Source organism: Pipra filicauda, unplaced genomic scaffold (genome assembly GCF_003945595.2).
Source record: "Pipra filicauda isolate LSUMZ 115617 unplaced genomic scaffold, ASM394559v2 scaffold15_size4787011_pilon, whole genome shotgun sequence".
NCBI classification, from domain to species: Eukaryota; Metazoa; Chordata; class Aves; order Passeriformes; family Pipridae; genus Pipra; species Pipra filicauda.
This window is the reverse complement of record NW_024104096.1, coordinates 3,260,286-3,287,905: the sequence shown is the minus strand read 5'-3', so window position 1 is coordinate 3,287,905 and position 27,620 is coordinate 3,260,286. Positions and strand designations below refer to the sequence as shown.

Here is a 27,620-nt window from a genome sequence, read left to right as displayed (position 1 = left end):
CGTGCTGAAGGACTGCAGTATTTGGATGCAATGCTTGGCAGAAGGAATGAAGAAGAGGAGAGAGGCTTAGGAAGGAGTAGGGGTCTCATTTGCTAGCATTCACCTTGAGATGGAGATAGCAGTTTTAGTGATAGGATGAGCGGAGTCCCGAGTCTCATCTGGCTGGACCAGCTGTCCAGGTAGAGATAGCAAAATGAAGAAGCATAAGGAGGCAATTTTTTACTATGCCATCTGTTGAGAATGGTACCTGTTGGGGAGCTTCTTTTAAAAGGGGTGCTGCAGTCTGGAGCCCACATTTGTGCTCCATGGAGCTCATATTGGACTGTGGAGGTTTCTCAGGCTCTGGCCATAGCAGACCATGCTCCATTCTCTTTTTTTGGTTTGTAATTCAACCTCTGTTTTAGGTCAGAGCTGAGGCTGTCTAGTGGGTAGTGTGGAAAAGCTTTTTCTGCCACTACTCCCATTCGTGTGTTCTACAGAAATGTCTTCAGACATGTTGGCTTGACGTCTTAACCGTCACCTTATTAAAACCAAATCTCAACAGAGAAAGTTCCTTTGTAGCCACCAGTGTTAGTGCTTTAATAACTGTTTCACTGCATTTTCTTTCTCCTTCTGACACACCTCCTTTTCTTCTCTCCTTTTTTTTTTTTGCCTGGCATAGGCAGCAATTTACAGAACTGAGTGCTCTGAGAGCTACAGTGTCAGCCCCTCATCTTCAGTCTTTGTTGTGGCTCAGTACATGAGGTGGACCTAATCAGTGAGGATTGCTCTTCTGGGTGTGTTGTCTGTTAATCAGCAAATCTGGCCATCTCTGGAGATGTGATAAGTGTCTGTTAACTTGATATGGTGCTGTGGAATTCAATGCCAAAATGCACCACATAATCTTGATCCAAACAATAGCAAAAGACTTGATGGGGGGAGCTGTAGATGACCTTAAAATTAGTATTGCAGTAATGTAGCAGCATTAAATGCCTGCAGGCAAACAAGATCTAAACTGATCTAGCCAGGAACATTAAACATTCATCAAAACAAGAAGTTAACTTAGCCAGAAAATAAATCAAAACTGTAGCATAACAGCTGCTTTTTTGGAAAAAGATGCAAGTCAGGTACCTCTTTCCCTGAAAATCTGAAAGCAAGCATGGCGATGGGACAGGGAGACCACTTTAAAGCTATTTTGCTCACCAGATAGTCCAGATCTTGAGCTTTCATGTGAAGGAAGCTATTTTCAGAATGTGCTCTTGTCAAGTGCAATGCAGGATTTGTTGAGTGGCAGTTCCACCCAAACAGGATAAATGCTGGTTTAAAAAAAAAAAAAATTAATATTTTTTCGAATTCTGAACACCAGACCTTAATAGTAAAAATTGCTTAGGTCTTAGTATGACACTGAGGTAGGATTTCATGCTTCCCAGAGTGAGACATGATGAGGTATCTCAGCAGTGCTAATGCTGCCTCTATCAGTTTTTGCTTTGAGAAGGTGCTCAAAATCCATTAGATCTGAACTGCTTTGTTTCTATCTTCATTTCTCTTTCTGCAGAAGGATGAAAACCAGGGTAGTGAGAGGCTCAGATTCCAAAGATCTGAATTTGTTCACAGACTTGTCACTGACATGTTCTCAGGTTTCAGTGCTTCTGCTTTTCTTCTCCAGCTCCTTAAAGGTAGGGAAAGAAACCTTTTGCTTCAAAGGTTTTCTGGCTGCATAGTAAATGTTTGTTACACACCTAGAGATTCTCCAACAAAATATGCTACAGAAGTAGTTGTTCTTTTATGAGGATGTTTTGTTTGTTTTCTAACATATTTTTCCCCCATTTAAGTATCTGTCTTCTAAAAATTTGCCAGAATTTCTATTTTTCCCAAATCTCTGCTCATGCTGTGCAGGTCTAGGGGCAATTCAAGAGAGCTCTACAAAGGGCACCTAAGGAAAAACGTTATTGTACAGCTCTATGTGACCTAAGACATGCTGTCATGTGTACTGTCCTGTCCATCTCATTGCCTAAAGCATGTGGAACCCCTCTAAAATTTAGGCTGTGTATTTATTTAACAAATCACTTGTCTTCTCTTAATCTCTGTGAAAGCTTGTTGGGATGCTGTTTATTTAAATGTACATCCTACAGCCAGCCTCTTGGATCTGAAACATTCCCCCCCCCAACTTTCTAACCCAAAAAATATTGTGTGGAGTGTATGTGTTAGTTAGCAATGTGACTGCAGCCTCCTGTCCCATAATTTCCTAACCCACAACTTCTGCCTGTCTCTGCATTGCAGCCCATAGCCTTTACAGGAAAGATCAGCTCCCCGTATGTACACCTTCAGCTGATCAGCTGGGGTGCAAAGCTGGTGTCTCACCTCTTTTCTGCCTGGAAGATTGGCTGTAGGCATGTGAGATGCCAGACTCTCCTGTGGTGTGTTTGCTCTGCATCTCTGCTATGAGAGTGTCTGGGGGAAGGGGTTGGTGGTGAAGGAGGGGTGTGGGTGGAGAGTCTGCTCTTGGTCTCAGTGAAGTTTCTGGTAAGCTGGTCACATGAAACAAAAAATACATCAGCTCCCTTCCCCCATGCACCAGAGTGTTTCTTGGCTCTGCACCCAAACTAGCAGCTGAGCACGTGATTTACTTGTAAAATGCAGTTTTGGTGCCATTGCAGATGGGAAACTAGGGATGGGAGAGCTGGACTGGGGCTGCCCTGTGTGCAGCGGAGGGCTGCCCTCCCGGGGAAGGGGTATGTCTCCCTGCTGAGGTGCAGGAAACTGGGGGGATGTGGTGCTGCAGGACAGGCTTGGGGGAACAGGCTTGGGGGAACGCCTGCTGCAGGATGTGGGGCTGCAGAGGAAAGTGCAAGCTGCAGGAGGCAAAATGGAGGAGAATGTGTCGAACCACAGCCCTACCAGGGGAAGGAGGTGGGGGTGCTGCATAAGGGGCAGGGGGAAGGAAAGGGAGAGCTCTGTTGCAGGTGGTATGGGGGGCTGTGCTTTGAGAGTTGGCTACACAAGTACTCTGGACTGAAGGCCTTCTTACAAGATACAAGGTCTGAAATGACCGTGACAGAGAGTTGTACTCATTTTTGTTCTGTTTTGTTGCAAGAAAGGGGAAGTTGTTTGACCATTCAAAGCTGGGGAGCTCAGCATCTTCTGGTTTGAAAACTTCATTCATTTTGCTAGTTCTGTTTGTACCCTGCAGTTCTTCCTTTCTCAGAGATGTAGGCTTTTTTTTTTTTTTAAATGACACTAACTCAGTATGCCCAGGAAGAGCTAAAATAAGCTGTTATGCTCACCACAACTGAGTGGAGACCTTCCAGCAAATGCCTCCCAGATGCCAGGCTGGCCAGCAGGGCAGTTGCACCATTCTTAGGGGGAGTGCAATTGCACCACATTTCTTCCTGTGTCAGGACTGCAATGGGTGCACTAATGCCTCCTGGCCACAGCAGATAAAATGAGATAAAAGAATTCCTGCCCTTTGCTGTGCTTCTATCTGCCTGTCAGCATTTGTGGTTGGTGATCTCCATTGCTTCACATTAGGAGGAAGGTGGCTGCACTTTTGTTGTTGTCAGCTGGAGGATGTGTTGCTTCAAAGGGGAGCTACAATGAGCTGCAGGAATGGTTCCCAGTACTTCCCACTGCAGCACTGGTTTTCCTTATGTTTCATCCCACCCTGAGCAAGAAAGAAGTTTGTAAAGCAAGAAATGGTACTTTTTCTAGTAGCCAATGGAACAGGTGAAATTGGTGGTTTAGTGGGTAGTTTTAATGGTCAGCTGGTAGAATTCTTAATTATTGCAGCAGACTGTAGGTGCCAACTTCTGTGGCTGTAGGTGTTTGGAAGGTAACCTCAGTGGTGAAACATTTCCTTCCCACCTCTTCACCACGAGACCCGGAAGGGTTGTTCCCTCTATGACTTGCCTCCATCACGGTGGCACAAAATAAACTAATGGTTAGCAGGAAAAGAGGGGAAATGAAATTCAGGTTAGAGGCTTTTCGAAATTCTTCTTTGGTTTTTGTAACTAAAGTAACTTGTTAATGGGAAAGGCTAACACAGAATAAAGCAGAGTTGACACAGGCCTTGTATATCCCACTGGCAATATGGGAAGGATGACTGGGGAGATGAAGAGACATTTATCTTGCCAGCAAGAGGAAGTGGTGTGCCCTGAGAGATGTGGACCACAAGCAGGGTTTGTACATGAGAGATGGCATCTGTGTCATGTCAGAGCTTATTGAAGACTTTGACTGGGCCTGCTTTGGCCTGTGCCAGTTGTTCTGCAGGCAGGTGTCCTCCACCCTCCTAATGCAGTCACGGTGATGGCTCATTTTTCAGCGGCTGCACTGACACCAAGGCTTCAGACTGAATCCACTGGGCTTTACTTGGCTCATTGCATGTGACTGAGTAAGACTGGGAACAGTAAGGCTTTTAAAACAGCCTGAAGAGCAGGGGATGTGGGAGCCTGTGGCTTGTGGGGAGGGGTCAGTGTATGCTGTGCAGGGATGTTTCATGAACGTGTTTACAAAATCTTGCTCTGAGTGCTGTAGCAAGCTCAGAAAGGAGGTCCTTTGCCCATATTCTGAGTTGATCTCAAATGTGAAGCCAAAGGCTATACCTGCAGTGGATAGCTGGGGTGCTGCTCCTTCCTTTTCCTGAATGCACATGTATTCAGATTCCATGTTGCTTTGCAGTGCTGGCTTTGGTCAAACTGTGGGATCTGCTGTAGGCAAAGACCTAAGCTGAATGGTGGCCATTCTCTCTGAGAGAGTGAAAACACCCAATATGGCTTTATCTGTGCCTTTGTAGGCAACAAATGGCATGTTAGGCTGGAGTACACTTAACCCCTCTGTTCACATAGTTAATTGTGGCTGAGATCACTATCACCTGTAGCCTGCCCTGATTCACTAATTTGACCTCCTTTGACTCTCGAAGTTCCTGGAAAGTTGCTGGTGTCTGTGAAAGCCCAAGTTCCCCACTTCCTCTTCATGTGCACATTAGTGTGCTATAGTTTTGTTTTATAATGTGTACAATAGGTAATACTCAGGATACGCATATCCCGAGTATTTCCCATAAAGCAAGAGGACAGGAATTCTCCTTCCCTTACCAGGCCCACCTGCTGGATAATCCAAAGAAAAATTGGACAAGTTGTTTGCTGATAAACTGAAAAATATACATGTGAGAAGGCAGGTTTGAATGACACTGAGTGTAGAAACTGCAATGTCAAAGGTGCACACTATGACTTTTTTTAAAGATTCTTCTCTTTTAGGTATTTTTAATACTTTTTTTTCTTTTTGCTGCTGTTGTACACATATTAATATCTGTCTTCAGTTAGATTATCTTTGCAAAGTAAGTACAAGGCCATGAATTACTGGAAAAAAGAATAAATTTATCTGGCCCACTCTTCAGGGTGCTCACTGGAGATACATATAGAATTACTTAAATCATCTTGACTTTTACTCTGTGATGTTGATAGTCTAATTTCTTCATTACTTGAACAGAAAAGTGGAAACTCTTCTAAGTTTATATAGTTTGTTCCTTTTAATTTGTTTCTTTTGGTTTCCCAGTACAGTAATACCAAGGAGTTCACGGATCCTAGCGTGTGTAAACACAGCTTGTGACCAACTGTGTGAACTTTAGGCTGTCTTTAGGATCCATATAAGTATGTACTTTTAGGGGTAGTATTACACTTTTACTTGTGGAGTTGTTTGTTTCTGGGAAGTGGCAAGAGTGTGGGGGAAGGTTGCTACAAGGTAATAATATTAGTGGTTTTGCTGGAGGAAAGGCTTTGTCAGAAAATATGTTTGCCAGCATTTCTTGAAAGAAATCTTGTATTTGTTTATTGTGTCGTGTTGGCACTTGAACCTCCTCTTTCTTTCAGTAGCTGAAGGCAAGTGATGAGAATTTTGTCACTGTCTTGTTTCTCCAGCTTTCACCGGCTGAGAAAACTGGAGCTTTGCTGTTTCATCTTCACTTGCTGGCTCCAGACGTGTCTTCCCCTTGGTGACTTTTTGCACAGTTGCTGCAGCAGAGAGGCTGGAGGTGCTGGTTGGGCGTGGGAGCCCCTCTGCCCTCGCACTTGGGACATCGTGCCACAGGCGTCGCTCTGCACTGAGAGGCTGGAAAACAGACTTTGGCTTGCAATGGCAGTAGTATGCTGCTACAGATTTATTAATTTTAGCTGGTCTTTGAAATGGCAGTGTAGAAACACTGAAATGGAAATGTCAAAATCAAATAGCCGGAGGAAGGGAGAGAGGGAGGGAAGGAAGTGTCATTATATGCTTATTTTCTTTACATTTTTCCTTAGGCACCTGCTCTTAGCTCTTGTCAGAAAAAATATAGTGAATCTATGGGGGCCTCTGGTCATTTCTAAGGCCTAGAATGATTTTTTGGTGGTTTTTTCTACTAAATTCTGCAGAAGGGGAAATGGTGGTGGTCTGAGACTTGCTGATATTCCTGTTTAAAGTGGTGATGTGGCATGGCATAGTGTCCTCTGCTACCCTATTACAAATGCTGAGAGATCTCAGTTGTTCTGTAGCATAGCCTTGTTGGAAAACTAAGAGAATATGGGGAAAAGTCTGTGGCTTGAAGTGCAGATGAGGGAGCTAGCTCTCTTTTGCTGGGAATGTCTCAGAGAGGAAGATTAAATTTAAACTAGCAAAGAAAAGCATGAAGGAACCTGAAGGCTCAGACTAGTCTCACACTACAAAATGTATTTGATGTAAATTCGATTTCTGTCTTGAAGCAACTCAAATGATATCTTAGCAGCTGGCACCAATTGACTATCTCCCAGAATTGGCACGATGACAGCAATCAAACTGAGTTTATTGCTTTGGGTTTGATTCTTCTTCCAGACTCTTCCCATTCTCAGAAATGTAATCTAGAATGTGTTCCCACAGGAATGATAGCTGCAAGCTTCCTTTAACTGCAAGGACAAAGCATGATCCTAGTGCAGGATGAAGACAGGTTGACTGTAGTACTGAGCAGCCAATTGTATATTCCAGTTGTGAGCAAGAAGGTTATGTATCAGTAAAGGGAGGAATATGGTTTTTTTCTTCATGACACAGATTCTCATCACAGAGATGATTGACATCTAAGTGTTAGTTTTCCTGCATCTTCTTTTTACTGCCTTTAGAAAAGAATCTCCCTTTCCATTGAGGTGGCTAATCTTTAGACTCTAAAAGTTGCCCCTCACTTTTTTTTTCTCTTCTTAAGACAGGTGTATTAAATGAAGAATGAGCTTTAGCCACTGGACCTCAGTATAGCTGAAGTTTGATAAAGTAAGACAGTAGATGCTGCAGTGGATGTAGTCCTTTACACATGGAACTGTTCTGAAATGGTACTGTGTTTCTAATGCTTGTTGAAGAAAGTATGTTAGAATAAATTTTTTATACCTTGTTTTCCAAGAGGTGTGAAGTTAATAACTTTCACTGATAAATCTTTGTTTGATTTATGTCAGTAACTATTTTGTCCAGTCTTTCAATTAGTTTTTAATGCTGACTTCTACTTCTGCTTGCCAGAAGACAGGACAACCTGAAATAGATGTTCACATTTTTTTCTAGAGCAATAAATTTCAGTGTTCCTTGGGCAGATGGAGGGGATGGAATGTGAAGGGCACATCTCTTTCAACCTCCCTGGTCACTGATCCTTTGAGGAGCTTGTGACAAAGCTCTGTCTGGAGAGTGTGTCCGCATGGCAGCTGCCCATGGCTGAAACAGATCCCTCTCTGCATCTCTCAGGAGCCAGAGCCAGTCAGGGCATCACAGCTATGCCTGAAGCCGGGATGATTTCATGCTGTGCTGCCTGTGCAGGGTGGCAGTGTCGGCACCTGACACCTAAACCATCTCCTCCTGCCCCCTGGCTCAGGTTTGGCCCTCACCTCGCTTGCTTGGGGCTCATCTCCTTTTTGGGTTTGTGGTAAGTGTCCTTCTCCAGACTCTGCCTTTTGCAAGTGTACCACAGCTCCATGCAAACAGGTCTCCCTATCCTTCCCTGGCAGCCCCTTCTCCTCAGCACAGCTCCATAACAGGCTGATTAGGCACAGTGACCTTTTTTATAATCTTCTTTTTCTTTTTTTTTTCTGTTGTTGTTACATAAATGTTCTCAATTGGCGGCTCTAGACTACTGGTATTTGTTGATATCCTTTACCCTGTCTGTGTCTGAAAATCTTCTCCAGGTTCTGGGTACCCCTGGAGGAGAAAAACCTGGTGAGGAAAAGCCTCCTGCAAAGCAGCCGTGCATGTATTGGCTAGAGCAGAAAACTGAGAACTGTCCCTGGACAAGAATGGAGCCCAGAAGTTGGGTCTCACCTTGTTCATCCATCTCTGCCACCACATCTTTGGGATAGCAGACTGAAGTGGTCAGACAGTGAAATTATTTTCTTAAAAAAGAGTAAGAAATTATGCATCAGTATAAAACTAGTCATATTCCACACCCTGCTGAAGATTGCCAGGTTTTTGTGAAGTAAAACTGTCTGCCTTTTGGTTTTTATTTCTGTTGGGTACACTTTCTTTTACATCAAGTTATCCTGTGTATCTGGAAGTTTGATACATTTAGGACAAATAGGCCAAACTATCATGATTTTGGTCTGCTGTCTTCTGTACTCAGGCAAGGTCGTTGTTGTTTTAACCTGCTCAGTTAGAGATTCTTACAGCTGTGACTTTACTAATTGTGCACAACCATTTCTGTCCATCCATTGTACATGAACAGCCCTGTCTCAGTTAATGGACTGCATGTTTGTATAAAATGGAGTAGTTTCATTTTCGCAGGTCCTTAACTCTCACGGATGATGCTAAAACAATCATTCTTGTTTTCTATTAAAATAAATCCCTAGCCAAATCAAAACCCAACCCAAAGAAATCACAGTTCTCTGAACAGGCATCTTCTCATCAGGTATATTCTAAAGAAACCCAGTATTAATGTTACTAGAACAACAGTGCAATATTTGCAGAGCAGTAATGTTAAAGGCACTTGGGTTAAATGTATATTCACATTTGACATGCTGAACCAAGATGCAGAAATCGTATCATATAAAGGACTAAGAAGGAGAAATAGATATTCACACCTTAGTTTGGGTATCAAACATAAGTAAGTTTTCTCCTGTTTTTAAGCACCATCTCCTTAAGCATTTACATTTTAAATTTTACTACAGAAAAGCTACATAGACTGCACTTTCCTGTCTATGTAGATACTTATTACTTCAGACTGTAGATAGAATAATTTTCCAAATAGCAAGATTCTTTTTTTTTTTTTGGCTGGAAAACAGTAAATGAATATTAGATGAGTGTTTGTAATATCCTGTACTTAAGTTTTAAGCATCAGCTATTGTTCAGGGCTAGACAGCTCTGTAACGTAGCAGGAAAAGAGCTTAATGAAATCCAATATTTAGAAGCAGGAGGTAGATGAATTCAGACTTGGAACAGCAATGCCGAATTTTAACAGGAAGGATAACTAACATTTGGAGAAATTTCTGTGGGTGTATGGCTTTATTTATCACTTGAAGTCTTGAACGTGAATCTTTATGTTTCCTAAAGGATATACTGTGTTTTAGGCAAGTTATGGAAATTACTTGTTGAATTTCATAGTTGTGTGAAAGGTGGAAAATAGACCCAATGTCCCAGGCCTGGGATACTGTAAGGTAGGTGGGATGTGTTGCCGTGTTTCTGTTAGCTATGAGGTGTATTTCCATTATGCATCAAGAATAAGCAGCTCCCCTCCACAAATGGCTTGCAGAAATAAATTTCATCTCTGGGACAGAGGGAGGAGAAATTATTTTCTTTGCAAGCTCTTGGTAGGGTAGGGATCTTTTCATTGTAATTTTAATATCACTAAGACTTTGCATTTTTAGGTTGAGCAAGAACCTGTATAGGAGAAATGTTAAAGTCCACCCATTGACTGCTCTGCTGGACTGAAAAAATGTGGGGCATTTTGTCTCCTACTGGGAATAACCTTTGTCAGACCAGAGTAAGGTAGAAAATAGTGTCTCTGTGTTTATTCCCTATGTATTTAGATACCAGGTTGTTCCCCACAAGTACCAAATTGACTCTGCTGCTGATTTGACATGAGTCAAATGCCTACACTGTGCCAAAGGCCACGGAGTGATGAAGATCTTTGGGGATGGGGTGGGGGAGCTACTTTCAAGTCACTGACTGGGCTGTGTTCTGGTGCTGCCTGAAACAGGATGGCAATCCTGCAGGAGCTGTGATCCTGTAGGACCCACGGCAGGAAACCCTCCCAGCCTGACCTTTCGCTGCTCTCAGTTGTGGTGGCTGACTGCTGCAGGCTGGTGCTCCCAGGGCTGGTGTGTGCTTTTTCTCTGTGAGTTGTGCTTGAGTTGGCCTGTTTTGTTGCCCCGGAGACAGAAGAGTGTGGTATGCTTTCCCCCCGACCAGAAATAGTTTCCTGTACCTTGTGACCAGAGTGCTGTACTCCTCCTCTGGTCTCCAGCCAGGCTGTGTGGTGCTGGAGGGATGGGGTGTGGGGTGATGACCTCTTGTCACAAGTTCTGGTGTGGCTGCTGCCCATGAACACTAGCTGCCCTGCCAGCTCCCCTCCCTCTGCATGATGGTGTAGAATTTCAGGGGAGCAATTGCTCTTGATTTACATCTCCCATGGCATTTTGATGGTTATGTCATTTTGTTTGAGCCTTGCTCCTGTCAGCTGTCTGTCCTGGCTGTCAGGACTCGGTGGCTGAGTAGCACGTGGTGAGCTCTTGCCTCTTCTTCCCTCTTTGCTCAGCTGTTTTTGCTGTCTGCTTCTCTGTGTCCTTGTACTTGGGAACAGATTCTCAGCAAGTGGAGCTGCGCACGAGGGCAATGTGATCTGGGTGGATGAAGGATCCCCTCCTGTAGAAGTTCCAAGTAGAGCTGGGGGGGAAGGTGGAGAATTTGCAAGACCCAAACGTGTGAGCAGGCTGTGGATAGTTTATCTTAAACTGTTGTCCTGCTGTGAGAATCTCTCCCAAATGCAGAGTGTGCAGCAATATTTGTTACTTTGCAACTGCGTTTTGCAAAACTTCATTGGTGAGAGATGCTGCTAAAAGGGAAGCCAAAGCACCCCCACCCCTCCCTGGCAATGCAGGTGAGAAAGTGCTTGCACTGCACCAAGGCCTCAGGAGCGTGGAAGCTCTCCAGGCTTTCTTGCTGTCTGCTACTTTATTGGAGAGTGGTTCTGGCATAGAACTGTGAAATATATGCAACAACAACAATAACTTCCAGGACTGAGAACAAAGAAGAGATGAAAGCAGTAATTTACCTTCCCCCATTCCTGAACAGTAGCAGATGAGAATGTAAGCACATCTCAGCCCTATAAAGTATTAATTGGGGCATTTTCTGCAGTTCAGCAGTGGAAAAGAAGACAGAAATCCTGCAATGCCCTGAGCTGCTATTCCCAACCTGGGAGAGAAAAGTGTACTGTGCTGAGATTTGGCACAGTCTCTGTCTTCTGCTTATGGGGAAGAGAACAGTTGCCCAAAGCTTCCTTTACAAAGAGAAGGGAAGACCATGCAGAGACTAAGGAGCTGAACAGGCAGCTTTCAGGCAGAGCAGTGCAGTGCAGCCTTGTTGAAATGGGTCTCTAGTGTGGTTCCTATAAATGGGAGGATGCTGCATCCCTACCAGTGATCTACTGAGTAGTCCAGCCAGCCGAGGGTCCTGCTTACTCCTTGTGTGTCGCAAGGCTGCAGAGAAGGTGTGTTTTAAAGCCCATATGCTGAAGATCTGCATGAAAGGAAATGTCAAAAGTGTGCAGGGACTGCTGCTTCCCCTTGCTATGTTCTTTTGATGGCTGGAATGGGGAGTCCAAAGACTGGAAGTTCTTGCTTGTCTCATTCTAGGCATCTGCATCCCCAAAGTCCAGAGTTTAGTGTCTGCCCGGGCTGCCTAAAAGATTTTGTCTTCCTCAGATCCTTTCAGTCAATCTGTGCTTATCCAATGTGAGCATTTCATGCGAGAAGCTGAGGCTTTTGTGGTGTAAATTCAGGACTCAGCCATTGCTGTAAAAATCTCAGTGGCTAAAAGACCTCCTGCCTCTTGGCTGAGAAGGGCAGAGTTGCTCTAACTCCCTCTCCTTTCCTTGAACTTGCTCATGGGAGGAGAAACCATTTTTTACTCTCCTTGATATTTTTCTTTAATCCAGATGAATGTCGTGCTTGAACTGATGTTGCCTGTGGGCTGGAATAAGCATACTTAGCGTTTGGGCAGAACTTCTTGCCTGGAGTTTTCTAAGTGCATGATCAGCATTTCGCCAGCGAGTCTGTCCATGGGTACTGAAGTATGGTTACCTTTACAGTTCACTGAAGCTGGCAGAGTTCCCTACTTCATGTGATGGCTGTGCATTAGCAGGAGCTGTGTATTTCCTTTTCCCATTTCATGTGAGTTATCTCTTTTCATCCACCTCTCCAGCTTTGGAGAAGGGGTAAGTCTCGAAAGGGATGTCACTACAAGTGGCTTTGCGTATTTGAGAAGCCGATGGAAGAACTGTGTCTTTTGTTCTGCAGCTACTCCCTTTGAATCAAAGGATGCAATACCAGTTTAGTGCTAGTTCTGTAGTGGGAGCGGCAGTCCTGTCATCTGAAATGGCTGTGAGGTTTTGGGAGACAGTCATGTTCCAGCAGTTCCCTACCCTCTGGATGTCTGCTGAGTCACTGTGTTCCTCTCTCTGTCGAATATGAGCAAGAGCTTAGTTCAGAGTTGTGGTGTTTAACATCTTCTTTCTTATTCTCTTTCAGATCACCAGAAACTGGAACGTGAAGCTCGAATTTGCCGACTTCTAAAGCATCCAAATATCGGTAAACTTCCTTGGGCTCAGAGGGATGGGGGTGAGACAGGAGTAGTAAAGTTTCTCAGCTAGCATGCTGTAAGAGAACAGATGTGTTCTGAACATTCACAACAACTAATCAAAATTACCTGTTGAAATCACTGCAGTTTCTCAATGACAAATTCTGCATATAACCCCGTTCCATTCCTTAGCATCCTGATCCAGATGTTCACCAAAGAGTGCCATGTTCCCATCTGCTCACCCATGCAGAGCTGTCCCTGCTCCTTGGGTGATGCATGACTCTTGTCTGCTCATCTGACAGTCTGCAATGGGAGTGAGGTGTTGTGTTTGTTTCTCCCACACCCATCTTCTGTTTCTTCTTCTTGGCCCTTTGTGGCATGTCAGTTTAAATGCTGTATTCAATAACATGCCAAAGTTAAAGGAGGGCGGGCTAATACATCAGCTCTTCTCAGTGCAGTGGCCACTTACTCTGAAAACAAGAGACCAAAACCGAATTGCCCTTTTTGATGGAAATGAGTACTGGAGTAAAATGAATGGTTTTATCTAGGAATACAGGAAGAGGCAAAATAAGGCACAACATAAAAAACTACATTATTTATTGAACTGTAGAGAGAGGGCATGGATTTTTATCTAGTTCCAAAGCACCGTGGAAGTTTGGACCCTTAATAATCCCCTTTTTAGGTTTTTTAAAATAAGTAAAACCTCTAGGATCCTAGCTAAGATCTGATTTAATTTATTTAAGAAAACATTAAGAAATACCAAACTGCCACCTTCAACCAAGCCACAGTTAAACATCCATGCCTGGGAAACCTGCCTTTCTTTTGCATAACTGTCAATGTAGATAATACTTTAAGGGCATTTGTCTGGTCTCCTGACTTTCAGCTTCACAGTCATTTGCTCCTATCATCTCAAGGCCTGGGAGAGGAAAGGTGCCTTAGAGCATGGACTAGCATCTGTAGCCTATTACATATGTGATGAAGAAGGAATTTCCACAAGCTCAGGACCTCACACAATGCAAAGCTCCTTAGTAGCAGCTTTTCAGCAGAAAGAGCTTTCTTGCATCTGAATGTACTTGTGGAGGTATGGCATGAGGAGAGGAGCAGTGGTCACTTTCTGCAGTAATTTGCACTGATGAATATATTAGCCAGATTATTTATTTCTTGGCAATATTCACAATGACTAAAACTCTATTTATTGAGCTTCATTTGCCCTGTAAGACTTGCTGCACTTAGTTTAGTAGGTGATGTCACTTTTTATTTTGACCTTAAGTTCACTTTAATCATCTCTCCTTTTTATAATTTCTTACATCTTTTCTTGCCAGACCTCTCACAAAGTAAATCTGATAGACAAGAAGAAAACCACTTTTATAAGTAAACTGCATGGAAAACAGAAACGTATCACGTTCCTGGTTCAATTCTACAGCTTGTTCCTCATCTGTAATGAGTGGTAATGCTTCTCTCCCGTTCTGATGCGGTTTGGAAAAGACAGTTTGGGGGAATGTCCGTGGTTCTTGCGTTTTCTACAGAGAATTTCTTGTCTTCCTAGAAGGAACAATTTTTCTTTTAAGAAAAGGAGCTCGTCATTGTAAACTCAATGAGTGCTCACAAATAGAAATAGATGAATTAAGTTTTAGGCCTACAACAGAGTTGAAGTGTGTTAAGACCTCAGGAAGTCATATGGTCCATTCAGCAGTCCTGTGAATACCTTTTATACCTGGCTAGTTCCAGGTATATTTGTTCTTAAAAACCTTTACCGCTTTCACAGCCCCTTGTGGCAGTCTTTAAAATTTTAATTTTTCTGTCGGATAAACATTAAAAACATAATTTGCTGCTCTCTTAGCTTGTTGTTTCTAGTTCTGTCTGGAGTATCCGGGGAAAATAGTTTTTCCTTCTTGTAACAATCTTTTACATATTTGAAGACTGTTATCATGTCTCTTTTTAGTCTTTTTCTTCAGACTAAACAAACCCAGTTCTTTCAATCTTTTCTTATACGTCATGTTTTCTAGACCTTGTATTTTTATTTTTTTTCTTTTCTTCCCCCCCTCCCCCATCCTTCCCTGGACTCTTTCCAGTTGCTTCATATCTTTCTGGAAATGCAATGCCCAAAACTGGACGCAGGATTCTAACTCAGGTCGTGTCAGTGCTGTGTAGAGGGGGAAGAAGTACTTCACTGGTCCTACCAAAGATACTCGTTTTGTACATCAACCTTTGAAAAACTTGTCATGTAAATACACTGTTGATGCAGGTTTGTTTTCTGATACATTATTGCTGCTGACTACTTTCTGCACAACTTCTGGCAAGCAAATAATTTCTCCATCTTGTATAGATGAGGGTTCCTACTGAAGTGTACATTCGTCTTTATTAAAACAAACAGGAAGAAATCCAGTTTGTGGGTTCCCCCCCTCCCCAAATTTGTCAAGACCATTTTGATTTATCTGTTGATAGTATAATAGGGTTGCACCTCCCACAGTAACGTGGTCTTTAATAACAATGCCATATATTACATCATGTAGATAATTAATAACACTGTTGAATACTGTTGAATACTGTTGGAGTCTGGACAAACTCTTGAAGATATCCCTTGATACATTGTTCCAGTTTGACAGTGATCAATTTTGAGTATTTTTAGAATGAGTTGTATACACTATTGTAAGCTAGTTCTGAATACATGTTTTTTCTTAATTGCTTGTGGAAAGAGCACGTAAGATGCTGTCAGAAGCTTTGCTGAAGTCCAGATGCTACATGCACTGCTGCTTCCATGTTCCTTGGACTTGTTAGGTTGTCATAGAAGGGAAACATGTTGTTCTGACATAGCGGTATTTTTTTTCCTCGAAATGTGTATTAGCAGTTAGTAATCACCTAGTTACTGGCATTCCATGCTGTAAACTCTTCTGGATGAATACTTGGTGTGTTGCCTCAGTGTGAGCTCTGTGCGTAACACTGCACAAGCCATGAAGAATTCTGCAGGTTTTGAACTTGCTTTCCATTTCAAGTTTTGTTGTTAGTGTTTTTGTTGCAAATTGTGTTGCAGCAAATCCTGTTCTACAGTGACCTGAGCCTGCAGTGAGTCTCAGGCAGAAGACTGAAAGTTAGGACTCTGTGAGGCAGGCAGGGTATACAGGATATAAAGTAAGCCTGTTGTTGAATTTGTGGTTCTTATGCATTTACAGCATGACAGTTGATTCTGGACAGCAACACACTGACCATAACACTGCTACTTTGATAAAATAAAGATTACTTTAGATACAGAGTAATGGTGATATTTCCATTTGCTGTTGCTTTTTTGTGAAATGACTGCTTTCTGAGTTATCCTAACATGCCTTCATAAAATCTTAGACCCAATTATAGGCTATTGCTGTGTTGCTGGGTGTTTTGCTTGTCTTTAGATGCACATTATGGCCAAGGTAATCACAGTGGAGTAATCCTTCCAAGAGCTTGGTGTTGCAATAGGGTTTTTTTGTCTGGACAAAAAAGAAAGTTAACTTGAGATAATTTTCTTCTGATTTCCAATTCATGGTATGTACCATGTTGAATGTGTCGTTATAGCTGGTCAGACTTCAGTAGAGGAAGGACTACTTTCCCTAGGTTTCAAATTGTTCTTTTTCCTTCTGACAACTTCAAGAAAACTTTGAATTCTGGCTCAGAGAAGCCATTTGCCAGCCATGGTCACCAAATACAGCAGAATTGGACAGAGATCAACCAGTGATCTGTTCATTTCAAAAAATGCACCCATTACTGAGGATATGGGTATGCTAAAGATGCAGAAGACAACATCATTAATCTGTCCATAAGCAGATAAAGTGCCTGTGGAAGTTGGGAAGAGTCATGGCTCTATGGGGAATTCCACTTTTGAACAACTTACTGTTCCAGTGATTCACTTATGTATAAATCTTGTGGGCATTAGACATGGATGTGTTTGGGAACACATAGAAGAGCTCTCTTCTCCCTTGATCTCTGCTTTGCTGGAAAGAGGCAGATTTCTATAAGCACACTCATAGCCCTGACTCTTCATTTGCACATGCTTTCCTGATTGTACCAGTGAAACTTGTGCAATGGCTAAGATAAAATGAACTTCTCTTTGTTGCAGAGCTAAACTTACAATGTGTTGCATATTATCTCTTGCTTACTGGAACAGCTCTTTTGGTCTTCTGCTTAGTCAGTCTGTGTATTTAATTTTTACATCTTGTAATTCATTCACTACAGGGATTCTCTTGTCAAAAATTCATTTTTCTTTTCCATGCTTCCTGCTATCCATTAAATGTTAGAACAGTGACAGAGCTGTGAACCCTAGTATTATCCTGCAGACTTGTTCAGTGCAGATGAGAAGTTCAGAACAGTGCTGAATGTGACCTTCCCTGTCTTAGGACTCCCAAAGTAATAATGATGCAAAATTTGGTCAAAATCATTGTTCATAGTTTTGAAAACTCTTTTCTAGCGTTCCTGTGTTCCCCTGCAAGGGTAGGATTGTTCAGTGTGACTTGGTCAGTGTACAGAGCAGAAGTCTGCTCTGTGCATGGATTTTGTCCACTATGTTGTTAGGTGTTGCCTTTCTCCTAAATTTTCCTTGTTATGCCAGTCTAAATATGTGCCTCATCTTTGGATCTGTGACTAGTTGATCTGTATTCTGTCTTAGATATTTTTAACCCAACTGTACAGACGTAGTTCTCTAATATATCTTTTGTTCGTAGTTGGAACTGAGCACTTCTGGTTGGTCATTGTGCTCCAGCTCATGGCAGCCTTTGCTCTGAAGAACTGGATGCACTTAGGTCTAGAATAATAAAAATACATATTTTAAGAGAGGTTGGTAGTAGCCCAAGAGCCACAGCCAAATTCTGTTTCTGATTTCTGCCTTCATATACTCTGCTGAACTGCTTCAGAGTTAATTTCTTTGAGGGAATTTATAGCAGTGGTGAAATGCTGTCCTCAGCATCTATCAGAATTATTGCTTTTTCAGGTTTTTCCTACTTCAGACTTCTTTTCCGAAATATACTTGCATCTGAATTCTTTTTACTTTAACTTCTATCTGTTGGCTTTTCTCAGCATAAACCACAATTTTGGACATGTCCTTATTTAAAATGGGAAGAAAATGGTACAGAAATCCCCTGTGAATTAGAAGAATTTCTTTTGATCTGGATGAGTCTTATTTCCTTTGACAAGTGGTCTTGGTTCTCCTAGTACCTCTGAGTTGTGGGAGCAATTTTGATGGATGTGTGTAAGAAAAGGCCCCCAGTTTGTGTGCCCTTAAATGATGGTTATGATCAAAGTGCAAAGTGGTGCAAAGACTAAGGAGAACGCTATCCTTCTCTGTGCAGCCCAGATGGAGAATCCCACAACGCTCATAACTAACCTTTGGGGGAAACGGTGCATTGACCATGTCTGCAGACCTAATACTGGATTTGTTGTCTTAGTGGTATCAGCTACAACTTCAGGTTCACTCGTTCCTCATTCTGAGATACTAGTCTTAACAAGGCCCTCAAATTTTCCCCCCTGCTGCCACTTGTAATGTTTTCCTATCACCTTTTCCTTAACAAGAGATTTGAGTTGCTTCCTTAGTGAACAAGAAAAAAACGTAGGCTGTGTTTTGCTATAAACAGCAGATTTCCTTGTTTTCATTTGGCTGCAGGCATCCAGACTGCCTTTGCAATTGGGACAGAAAGGATAGGATGTGCAAAGAATAGTTAAAATGCTGGGGATTATCCCGTGGTTTGGCCACGATTACTGCCCTATGGATACTCGGGGGTTTCCAAGTGGGATCCTCCCACGCGTGGCTGGCTTTTCAAAGCTGCTGTCCTGTGATTTCTGTTGCTGAGGTTCTGCTTCTGGTGCAGAGAGAGGATGGTGTGGAGAAGGTGGGGTGGGTGGAGAAGAGACCTTGTAGCAAGATTTATGCTTTGCGACTTTCTCAGTAACTGAGCATCTTTTCCTTGGAGGTGTCATGGGTCTGTCTCAGAGGACAGCAAGTTACTGAGCTTCCTAAGAGGTCAAAAAATAATATTTGTGGACTTATGCCCTTAACCTGCTCTCCTCCTACCTTACCAAAAAAAAAAAAAAAAGAAAAAGAAAAAGGGAAAAAGCCACCAACAAACACTCAAAAAACCTTCAAAGAAACTATCAGCTGGAGTGCACTCCTGCTGGAAAGTTTGAGCCTTTGAGCTGCAAGTTAGCATTTATTGTTTGCAGTCCTTTCAATGCTAGAGATTTAGGTGAGTGCCCATGCATTTCTGCCTGATAGGATATTCCCCAAAACCCCAACCAGTCCACCTTTTTATTTCTCATTCTCATTTTCACAGTTAATTCTTTCACTATTTTTTACCTCTTCATGTTTTTGTCTTTTACTGCCATCTCTTCCTATAGCTTTTCCTGTAGTTTTAAGAAAAACATTTCTCCATAAGCCCCCTCAATTCGAGAATGGAGAAATAATTGCACTTTTTTCCTTGCCAGGGGTTATATTTATTCTGTGTGTCTCTCTGGTCTGTACTAGAGACATATTTGGATTACATTATTCATCTCTTTAGCTGTGAGATTTATCTGCATGCAAGCAACCCCTTAAAAAATAAATAGTGGGATGAGGGCCAGACTCAGTGCACTCAAAGGTACTGCAAAAATCAGAGGAGAATTCCTCTACTCCTCCCCTCCCCGCTCTATTTAGGATAGCGCCGAGGAATGGAGGGAGCCTCCTTTGGGGTTCCCCTGCCTGAGCCCTGCACGCAGCAGGGGCGACTGCGCTCGGGGGAGATCGTGCAAGCGACAGCCTGCCTTTTGAACAGAGCTCGTGTCTGTGGGAAGGTGTCATGGCTGTCCTGGCAATGAGAAACAGGAGGTGTGAACATCAGGGTCCTTCAGCGAGGTTTGGGGGATGTCAGGCAGAACACCCGCCTGCCTGGGCAGGAGCACTGCAGTGCCACACCAAAGGCCATCTCATCCCTGATGGCAGAAGTACGTGTAGCCAAGTTGCAGAGCATTGTACGAGAGCTAAAATTTGTCATGGCCACTATCTTTATTCTATTAATTCTAATAAAGTAGGTGTTCTCTGTGTATTTTCTTTGAGACATCAATGAAGTCAGTTTGTTATTATTTTGGGGGTTTTTAGAAAAAGCTCTAATATAATACCAGTGGTTATCAGAAGTACTTTGCTTATCTGCTATGTGGCTAATAGGAAATTATTAATAACAATCCTGGATAGTCGTGATTGCACTGTTATCAGGAAAGCAGGAAATATTTCTGTTAATGCACTCTCTTGGCTCATGTAGTGTTTAAGTAGGGCATACTAAATGTTATATATGGTGCTAAACTCCAGCTTTTCAATACAGACATTGTAAAATCAAAGGAAAAGTAACATTTAGTTGTGACTGAAATGTATTTTAAAAATACTTTTTGTGTGTGTGTATTTACTTATTTATTTTACTTTTGTTTTTTATCACTGCAGAAGGATGAGTTTTGTAATAGGAAAGGTACTGTTCTCCCTGCAGCTCCTTTCTAGGCCGTGAATTTCAGTGCATAAAGGAATTTCCTGACTGGGCAGTGCTTTAGCCTCATTTTTTGGGCTAGAGTGTTACAAAGGTTACAGTGAGAACAATGGTGAGGGGGGAACCCACCTCTGTGTGTGTCTGCTTTTTCACACTTCCTTAGGACTATTGTGTTTCTTTGCAGAGCCGGCAGCAACATCATTCTGCCTGAACTGGAGCAGAGTGTTAACAAGTCCTTCTTCTCTTCCATTTTCCAAAGCTTTAGAACCACCACTGGTGTGACATGCTGTGGACTTGGGGAGTCTACAGCAAGCTGGTGTACATCCAGCATACTGTGACCTCTGTGTCAGATTTTGGAGAGGAGGGAAAGAGTCCATGTTCCTAAGAGACTGGTGAACAGCAGCCTGCTATGTCCTGTTAGCTAACTGTCCTGCTACCGTTAGTTACTGTTCTGACAAAGCTGGTCATTAGCTGCTGGAACAGATGATTTCTAGAGGATTATTTGCATTACACAATTTAATGCTTTTTAATAGCGAATTTTTAATTAAAAGGAGAGTCTTTTGGAGGCAGCCTGAGCAGCTGCAGCTGAAGTTTGCGTGTTTAATGTAATTAGAGAAACAGCTGGGGTGGGAGCTGAGCACCCAGCTCACAGGCAGTCACAGGTTGGTGGTGGCTCCTTGCGGGACAGACATCCCGAGTGATGTGAACCGTGCAGGAAGCATCCTGGCGCTCAGCCAGGCTTGGAGGTGGTGGGACAGTTCCCGTCTTGGCTGCCCAGGCTGGTGAGCAGCTGGGGAAGCAGAGAGTGGGTGGTAGCCATCTGTGTCAGTTCACTTGTCACTTGTGCTGCCATGGACAGTAGCGCTCAGTTTGCAGTCTGTCGGGCCATGTGTATTTGTATCTATAGTTTCAGCACCTCCTGGCATGTTGGAGAATATCATTGGAAGAGGGCATCAGGTAGGTTTTAGCCTCCAGTTTTATTCTGCTTCTTCTGACATGCAGAGTCTCTTGAAATACACCCTTTGCAGTTGCTCTTACCTCCTCCATTTCTCCATGGTACAGGCAACTTGTTGGAAACTGCTGAGAGTTGAAGCTGTGGCTGTTTCTAATGAGTGGCTGACCTTTAAATAACATTATTCAGTCCAGAAGATCCCAGAGTACTTTTGAGTTTGTACTACTGAGGCTGCATGAAAGAGTTCCTGTGTTACAATTACCATGACCCAGGAAACAACCATAAATCTGTTGCCTTGTATTGGCTCTGCTGCAGGTACTGCAACACAGGCAACTTACTTTAAGAGCCCCAAATGTTACATAATCACAGCAAGCAATCTGTTGGTGCAGAGATAGTTGGCAAATACCATACTTTATGTTCCCATAGTATCAAAATGCTTTACATTTAAGAACACCAGCGAACCTAGATTTAGCAGACAAGATTATCTGTAGCTTCAACACTGTCCCTAAGGACAGGCAAAGACTACTGGTATGTAGGAGCAAGCATATTTCAGACCACATTACCTTTTCCTAAGCAGAGATGAGTGATTGCCAGGTGAAGATACTGGGAATTGTCCTGTGGAATTCTTCCTCTGTAATTGCCTTTTGGTGTGTCTTCAGAAACCTCTTTGCTGGCAGATACTTGCAGCATGTTGCCAGAAATCACCCTGGGTTAACAATAGCCTGCCTGCTCCAACCATGGGCTGAGCCCCTGGGCAGCCCTGCTCCATTGTTTACTGTGGATGTGGGATACAGGGTAATGCTCATCCTGGGGCTTATGTGGCAGGCATAAATGCTCCAGGCCTGTTGTGCTTGATATAAGAGTAAAAAGATAATAATATTCAGCACACTGGACAGAGTGAAAGGGAGATGTGGGTCAAAGCTAGGCTAGGCATATTCCGTGTTTGTTTCCCCCATATCAATTGGCCTTTTAGATGTGACCTTTTAAAAATGAGATGCCTGTTGCTTTTCCATGTCTTCTTATGCTCCTGTAGTTCAGGTGGGGTTTTGTAAAAATTGAAAGCTCTTTGCTGATCTCTTCACGATTCACTTCAACTTTTGCATTCACAGAGCTTTGCTGTGCATGACTCAGCAGCAATTTGCATTGGTTGTTAGGCTGGTGCAGTTTGATATGAAGGAGATTTTACTCTCATGCTCACTTGGTTCATATCACAGTCAAAGAGAGCTGTGGCTGTCTGTACAGCATCACTTTATTCAAGCAGGGAATGTAAACCACGTTGCATGACTGTTACTGTATTGCTGTTTCTCACTAAAATACTTAATTTTCTGTAGTTATTATAATAGCCTAATAATGTTATTTCTTTCAAAAATAAAAACTGTATGCGCACAAGGATTTTGAAACACTTTGAAGTAGCAGCTTAAAGTTCTGCTCTTGAGGCAAGATTTCCAGTGAGTCTCTGAAGACAGCAGGCAGAGAAAAGTAATATTCACAGCAGATGTTCTTAGAAAGTGCTTGAATTCCTGGTAGACAGCTGCCATTAGGTTCAGTAGCCGCAGCACATCCCCTTGAGCCACTCACTGTGGTATCAGGCTCTTTGCAAATGCTCTGGATCGCATTAGGGTCTCGGACCTGACATACACACCCACACAAGACAGAAAATAACTTGCCTAACTTGCATCAGGCTGTGTCGAAGATCTGGGTTTTTGGGGAATGGGAGTGGTTTTGATATCACTGGTTTTCTGTTGTTATTTTTTCCAAAAGGCCAACTCTGTGGGAGATGCTTCCAGTACAGGAAGGACTAGTTTACATAGGATGAGGCTGGAGAGGAGACTGAGGGTGGAAAAGGATACTTAAACCAGTTAGCTAGGTTGTGCCCTGTGTGTTGTGATGCATCACAGATCTTTAACTGTGCAGAATTACGTGTGTGCATTTAAAACTGGAGGAACAGTTTTGGGTAGCAGACTCTCATCACCTTTGGTGGAGTATCACTGCAGTACCAGATTCAGGGCTCTATATGATTAAAGTTAGAATTTTTACAGCTTGCTGAAAACATTGTTTCATCAAGATGCTGTGCTGAAATGACTCCTTGTTTCTCCCAGAAGCCATGTACTTCTTGGAGCTATCCAAGTGGTGATGCACACTTTCTGATCACTGACCAGCTGGTATTGTTGGAGAAGATGTTTCTACCTACCAGTCTGTAACTGACTCTACTCCTTTGGATAGCATTTGTTCTGCAAGTGCTTACTAGTGCTCTAGGGTTTTTTTATTTATTATTTCTAAAGTTATCAGTAAGACCTGCCAGTCTTACAAAATTAGATGTGCATGTGAACTCTACAAACCCTCTGTTTTTTGTGTGGATGGGACTTTTTCCTGTGCTCTGAAAGGACCTTGGGTAAAGTCTTTCACCATATCCTGTAACTGATTTAGTCCCTCAATGTCTGACTTGCTTCTGTTTTCTTTCTTACTCTCTTCTCTTTGTCTGTTCTTGTGAACCTAACCATTGTAGTACATGCTTTTTTATCCATCAGAGATCTTTGAATGAGAGGAGTCATCAGGGGACTCCAGCTGTGTGTGGTGTTGGCAGGGTCTAATTTCCTACATCTATAAGACTCCTTGTGTTAAGAGTGTTTGGCTAGGAAGGAAATATGGTATGAATTGCTGCTTCTGGGCAACAGAATGAGCTAATAGAAATAATCTACCTCATCTTCTGGTGAATAGAGTGAGATGAGGTTCCTTGGCAAGTACTGGTCTCTTTTGTAGTTTGGTTGTGATGTGTGTGTTTGTCTAGCCTGCTGTGCTAGACATAGACATCACTGCTCCCCTGACGAGAGAAAAAAAAAAAGGAGTGCTGTAATGTTTTTGAAGAAAAGGTTAACTGGATGAGTACTTTTATTTTTATTTCTCTATATTTCTTATCATGTATAATCAGGGTTTGGGCATACTTTGCCCTCCAGTACTTATATATTATTATATTTTTCACCCTCTTGTGTCAAAAGGTTACACAGATATGAACAGCCTTTGTGAGCTCTACTCAGCTGCTTGGTTGAAGCTGAACTTGTGGTAGGTAGTAATGAAGTTGTCAGACAGTGTGTCAGAACCAGCAGCCTGTGAACAAATGGGATGCTCTTTTCATGGGAAAGTGTCTGAAACAGAGGACAGCCCAGTACTTGGGTTTCACTCTTGGAACTGGCCATTCAGGAAACCGTGTTCTGCTGTCAGGTGAAGGACACTTGCACAGGTTATCCTTAAGCAGAGAGAGTTCATTACCACCTGGACAGTGGAGGTATCAGATGGTTTCTGGTGTTTGTGTATCTTCATGATGAATACTCACACAATGTGGATCATATTTGTGAACCAAAATGGAGAGGAGGCACAGAACCTTTTAAAATGTTTTTTATCCTTCAGTAACTTCTAAATATATGCTATTTCATGGACTGGCTGAATAGTTTTGGAAAAGGCAGATCACGTGTTTAAGCTGATTGTCCCTAGTAGTTAGCACTGTATTAGAAAACAGGGCATTTTGACTTCATGTGTCAGCAGAGTGAACCGTGGCATCAGAGCTGTCCATTGCAGTCTCCTTGCTGGTCAGGAAAGCTCTTGTGGTTCTGCAGGAGGATAGGGAAGCAAAATATTACGGTGAAAGGGCACTAGTGTTCTTTCTATTCTGCTACTGGGTATTGTTTTTGTTTCTTCACGTCAGCATCACTGTGAAGTAGGCGAGGGCTGGAATTGAAAGTCATAAGTTTTGGTATATTCAGATTTTTCCTAATCCTTTTTGACTCCCCTCATTGCTGTCCCCCTTCACAATTGAAGCCTAATATTTTGAGCTGTCACTAGTTATTCCTGTGCAGGGTGGTGGGGCCCAGTGTCATTTTTCCTGTAGCTTTTCTAGATTTTGCTATTCTACCATTACTCTCTGAGCTTTGTTACCTCAGCAGCTTAAATCCTGGGCAGATTTTGTTCCAGCATCGCTCTGGGCTGTTGTGAGGAGGCAGCTCCCTTGTTAAGTTAATGACCTGTGTCCTGCCTTCAAGGCCTTCTTTTGCTGTGCAGCCCTAGGGTGATGTACAGCGTCAGTATTTATGAACTGTCTCTGTCCTCCTGTCATGGTTCCTCACCTAAGGATGCGAGTAGTGTTTTTACTGTCCTTGAAGGCTCTTTTTGCTGCTTCTGACAGTCTCTGCCAGCTGAATTGCTACTTCCTTCCCTTTTCATAATGTAGCTGACAAAATTGCTTTCCTCAGGACAAAGAAATAGCACCAATCAGCTCATTTGTGTTTCATTTTCTGATGTAATTTGCTGCCCACATCTTTGCGTCAAAGTTTATCTTTCACTGTTTCTCATTTCTACCTGCAGACGTGTTTGTTGTTCCTTTTTCAAGGCCACTGTTCTCAACCTGCTGGTGGCTGTGCTCCTCCTCTGTCATGATTTCATTCATACCACTCTCTTCTCTGCTCACTGTTTCTTGCAGTGCTTTGGTGACCTTTCAGGTGCCAGAGGAAGGAGAATGCTTTTTCATGCCCACTGAGCGTCACCAGACATGACCTTATTAGCACATTCAGCTTTCCTTGAAGTTTCTCCATCTGTTCATAAGGTCTCTTCACAGACTTTTGCCTGTGTTCTGGGCCTCTGCTTTTGTTGATGTGCTTGTCTCCTACTTTCACCTCAAATAGTCTTGTTCACTGGAGTGAAAACTGCCCTGCATTGGGAATCTAGGTGTCTGTTTCAGCCACTTTCCATCTTGTTTCCAGACTTGAATGAAAATCTTTTCTCCTAGGAAATACCTTTCTCCTCACTTGCATTTTTGTAATGCTGCCTCTGCTACTTTCTGCCAAGTGCTCAGGAGGCAAGTTTTCTTGTAAGCACAAAATCGTATTGCAATAAAGTTACTACATAGCCAGCTAAAACTGCTTACTTGGAGGATTTTTTTGTTTGCAGTGAATGATTTAAGGAACATAGTTCTTAAAGGTGATGTGTCTGTTTTCCTGCAGTAGGAACACCATGTTGCACCTGAAACACCTACTGTACTGGTACTCTAACTGTACTTGCATGTTTACAGCATTATGCTGGGTGGAGTACTCCTCCTGAACCCCTGCAGTTAGATATGCAGTAGAAATGCTAAGGAAAGGAAAGTGGTCATGGGACCAGGTCAGAGAGCTTGTAGATAAAGGGAGGAAAAATATAGGAATGAACAGGCAAAAGGAATAAGGAAAGAATGATATCCTTTTAGATAAGGTACTGGCAGTGGTCTCTGCACATCTGTGCTACTCTCTGTTCTGAGTTTGTGCATGTTTGCATGCATGTGGAAGGGTGCCTTAGCAAAGGAGAGTTGCAAAGAGGAGCAGAGAAGAGCATTGCCAACATGTGCAAAAGCTGTCCCCTATGAGGTAGGATTGTGTGCCACGTGCTAGTTTGAAACATTCCCAAGACAGAGGTGGTATCTGATATCATGCACCAATAAGGGGTGCAAACTGACCTGTTGATACTGGCAGAGAGAAAACCATGATGCTGGGAAGATCAAGGCAGGTCACCTGTATTGTATGCGGAAGAGAATGGAAGACAGCAAGGAGAGGCAAAGGTACCATTAAAGTGACAGAGCAGGATAATGAGATTTCTCTTGTGAGATTGAGACCAGTAATGTTACTTTGGTCGATACTCAACAGTGACTGAGGCCCAGTCTTGTCTCAGCTAGTTGCTTTAGTTGGGTGAGATGGTCATGTGAAGAAGACACCTTGTTCTAGTCAGGCTGTGAAGGTTTAGAAGTTGAGTCAAAGAGGATTGCTAACTTGTGACTGATTGGCAGGGAAAAGTGTGAAGTTTTGCAGAAGAGGAGAAAAGCAAAAAGTAAGGGTTAGGTAGCAATATGAAATGAAGTTACTTCTCTTGGTTTAGAACTAGTTCCAAAAAAATCAAAGAAATTGAGATTTTAATTCTGACAGGATAAAACAGCACTGTGCTGGGTACATAGATACAATAATTATTGCCTGTGTGTAAAATGAGGAAAGGAGGACAGAACCCCAGAGATCCCAGAATATCAGGGAATAGTGGCCCATTGTGGGCCTGCACATTAAAGGGGACAAGGAAAGGTAAAAGGTGAAGATTAATTTAGGTAACAGGAGCAGAATTAGAGAGAGATAGGTAGCTAAAGGTGGATGAAATTTTGAGAAAGGGAAATGTGATCAAATATGTCCTGTAACAAGCAGGTCAGAAAAATGAGACAAGAAGCTGGTTCTGAATTTTGGAAAAGGATTTGGGATGTAAGTCAGGAGGACACTTAAGGCTGGGGTGTAAGTGAGGAAAAAGAAGTAAGAGAAGGGAATGTCATGTAGCCTTACAGATGAAAGGCAGAAGGAAGACCAATGATACTGATATGCAGGTGGGGTCGGAAGTCAATTTATGGACTGGGGGCTTGCTTTGAGACTCTGAAAAGAGTTTGTTTTCTGGAATAAGAATGGATGGGAAGAGAC

General features: G+C 42.7%; 1 protein-coding gene across 26 annotated transcripts in view; it reads left to right on the top strand.

Moving 5' to 3' along the window:
- Positions 1–27,620, top strand: part of CAMK2G (calcium/calmodulin dependent protein kinase II gamma) — a 118,455-nt gene that overhangs the window by 40,572 nt on the left and 50,263 nt on the right. For all 26 annotated transcript variants that reach the window (XM_039379204.1, XM_039379203.1, XM_039379207.1 and 23 more), the window contains exon 3: positions 12,687–12,746. In XM_039379204.1, coding sequence (XP_039235138.1) covers positions 12,687–12,746 — 60 coding nt within the window. The remainder of the gene's footprint in view (positions 1–12,686; positions 12,747–27,620) is intronic.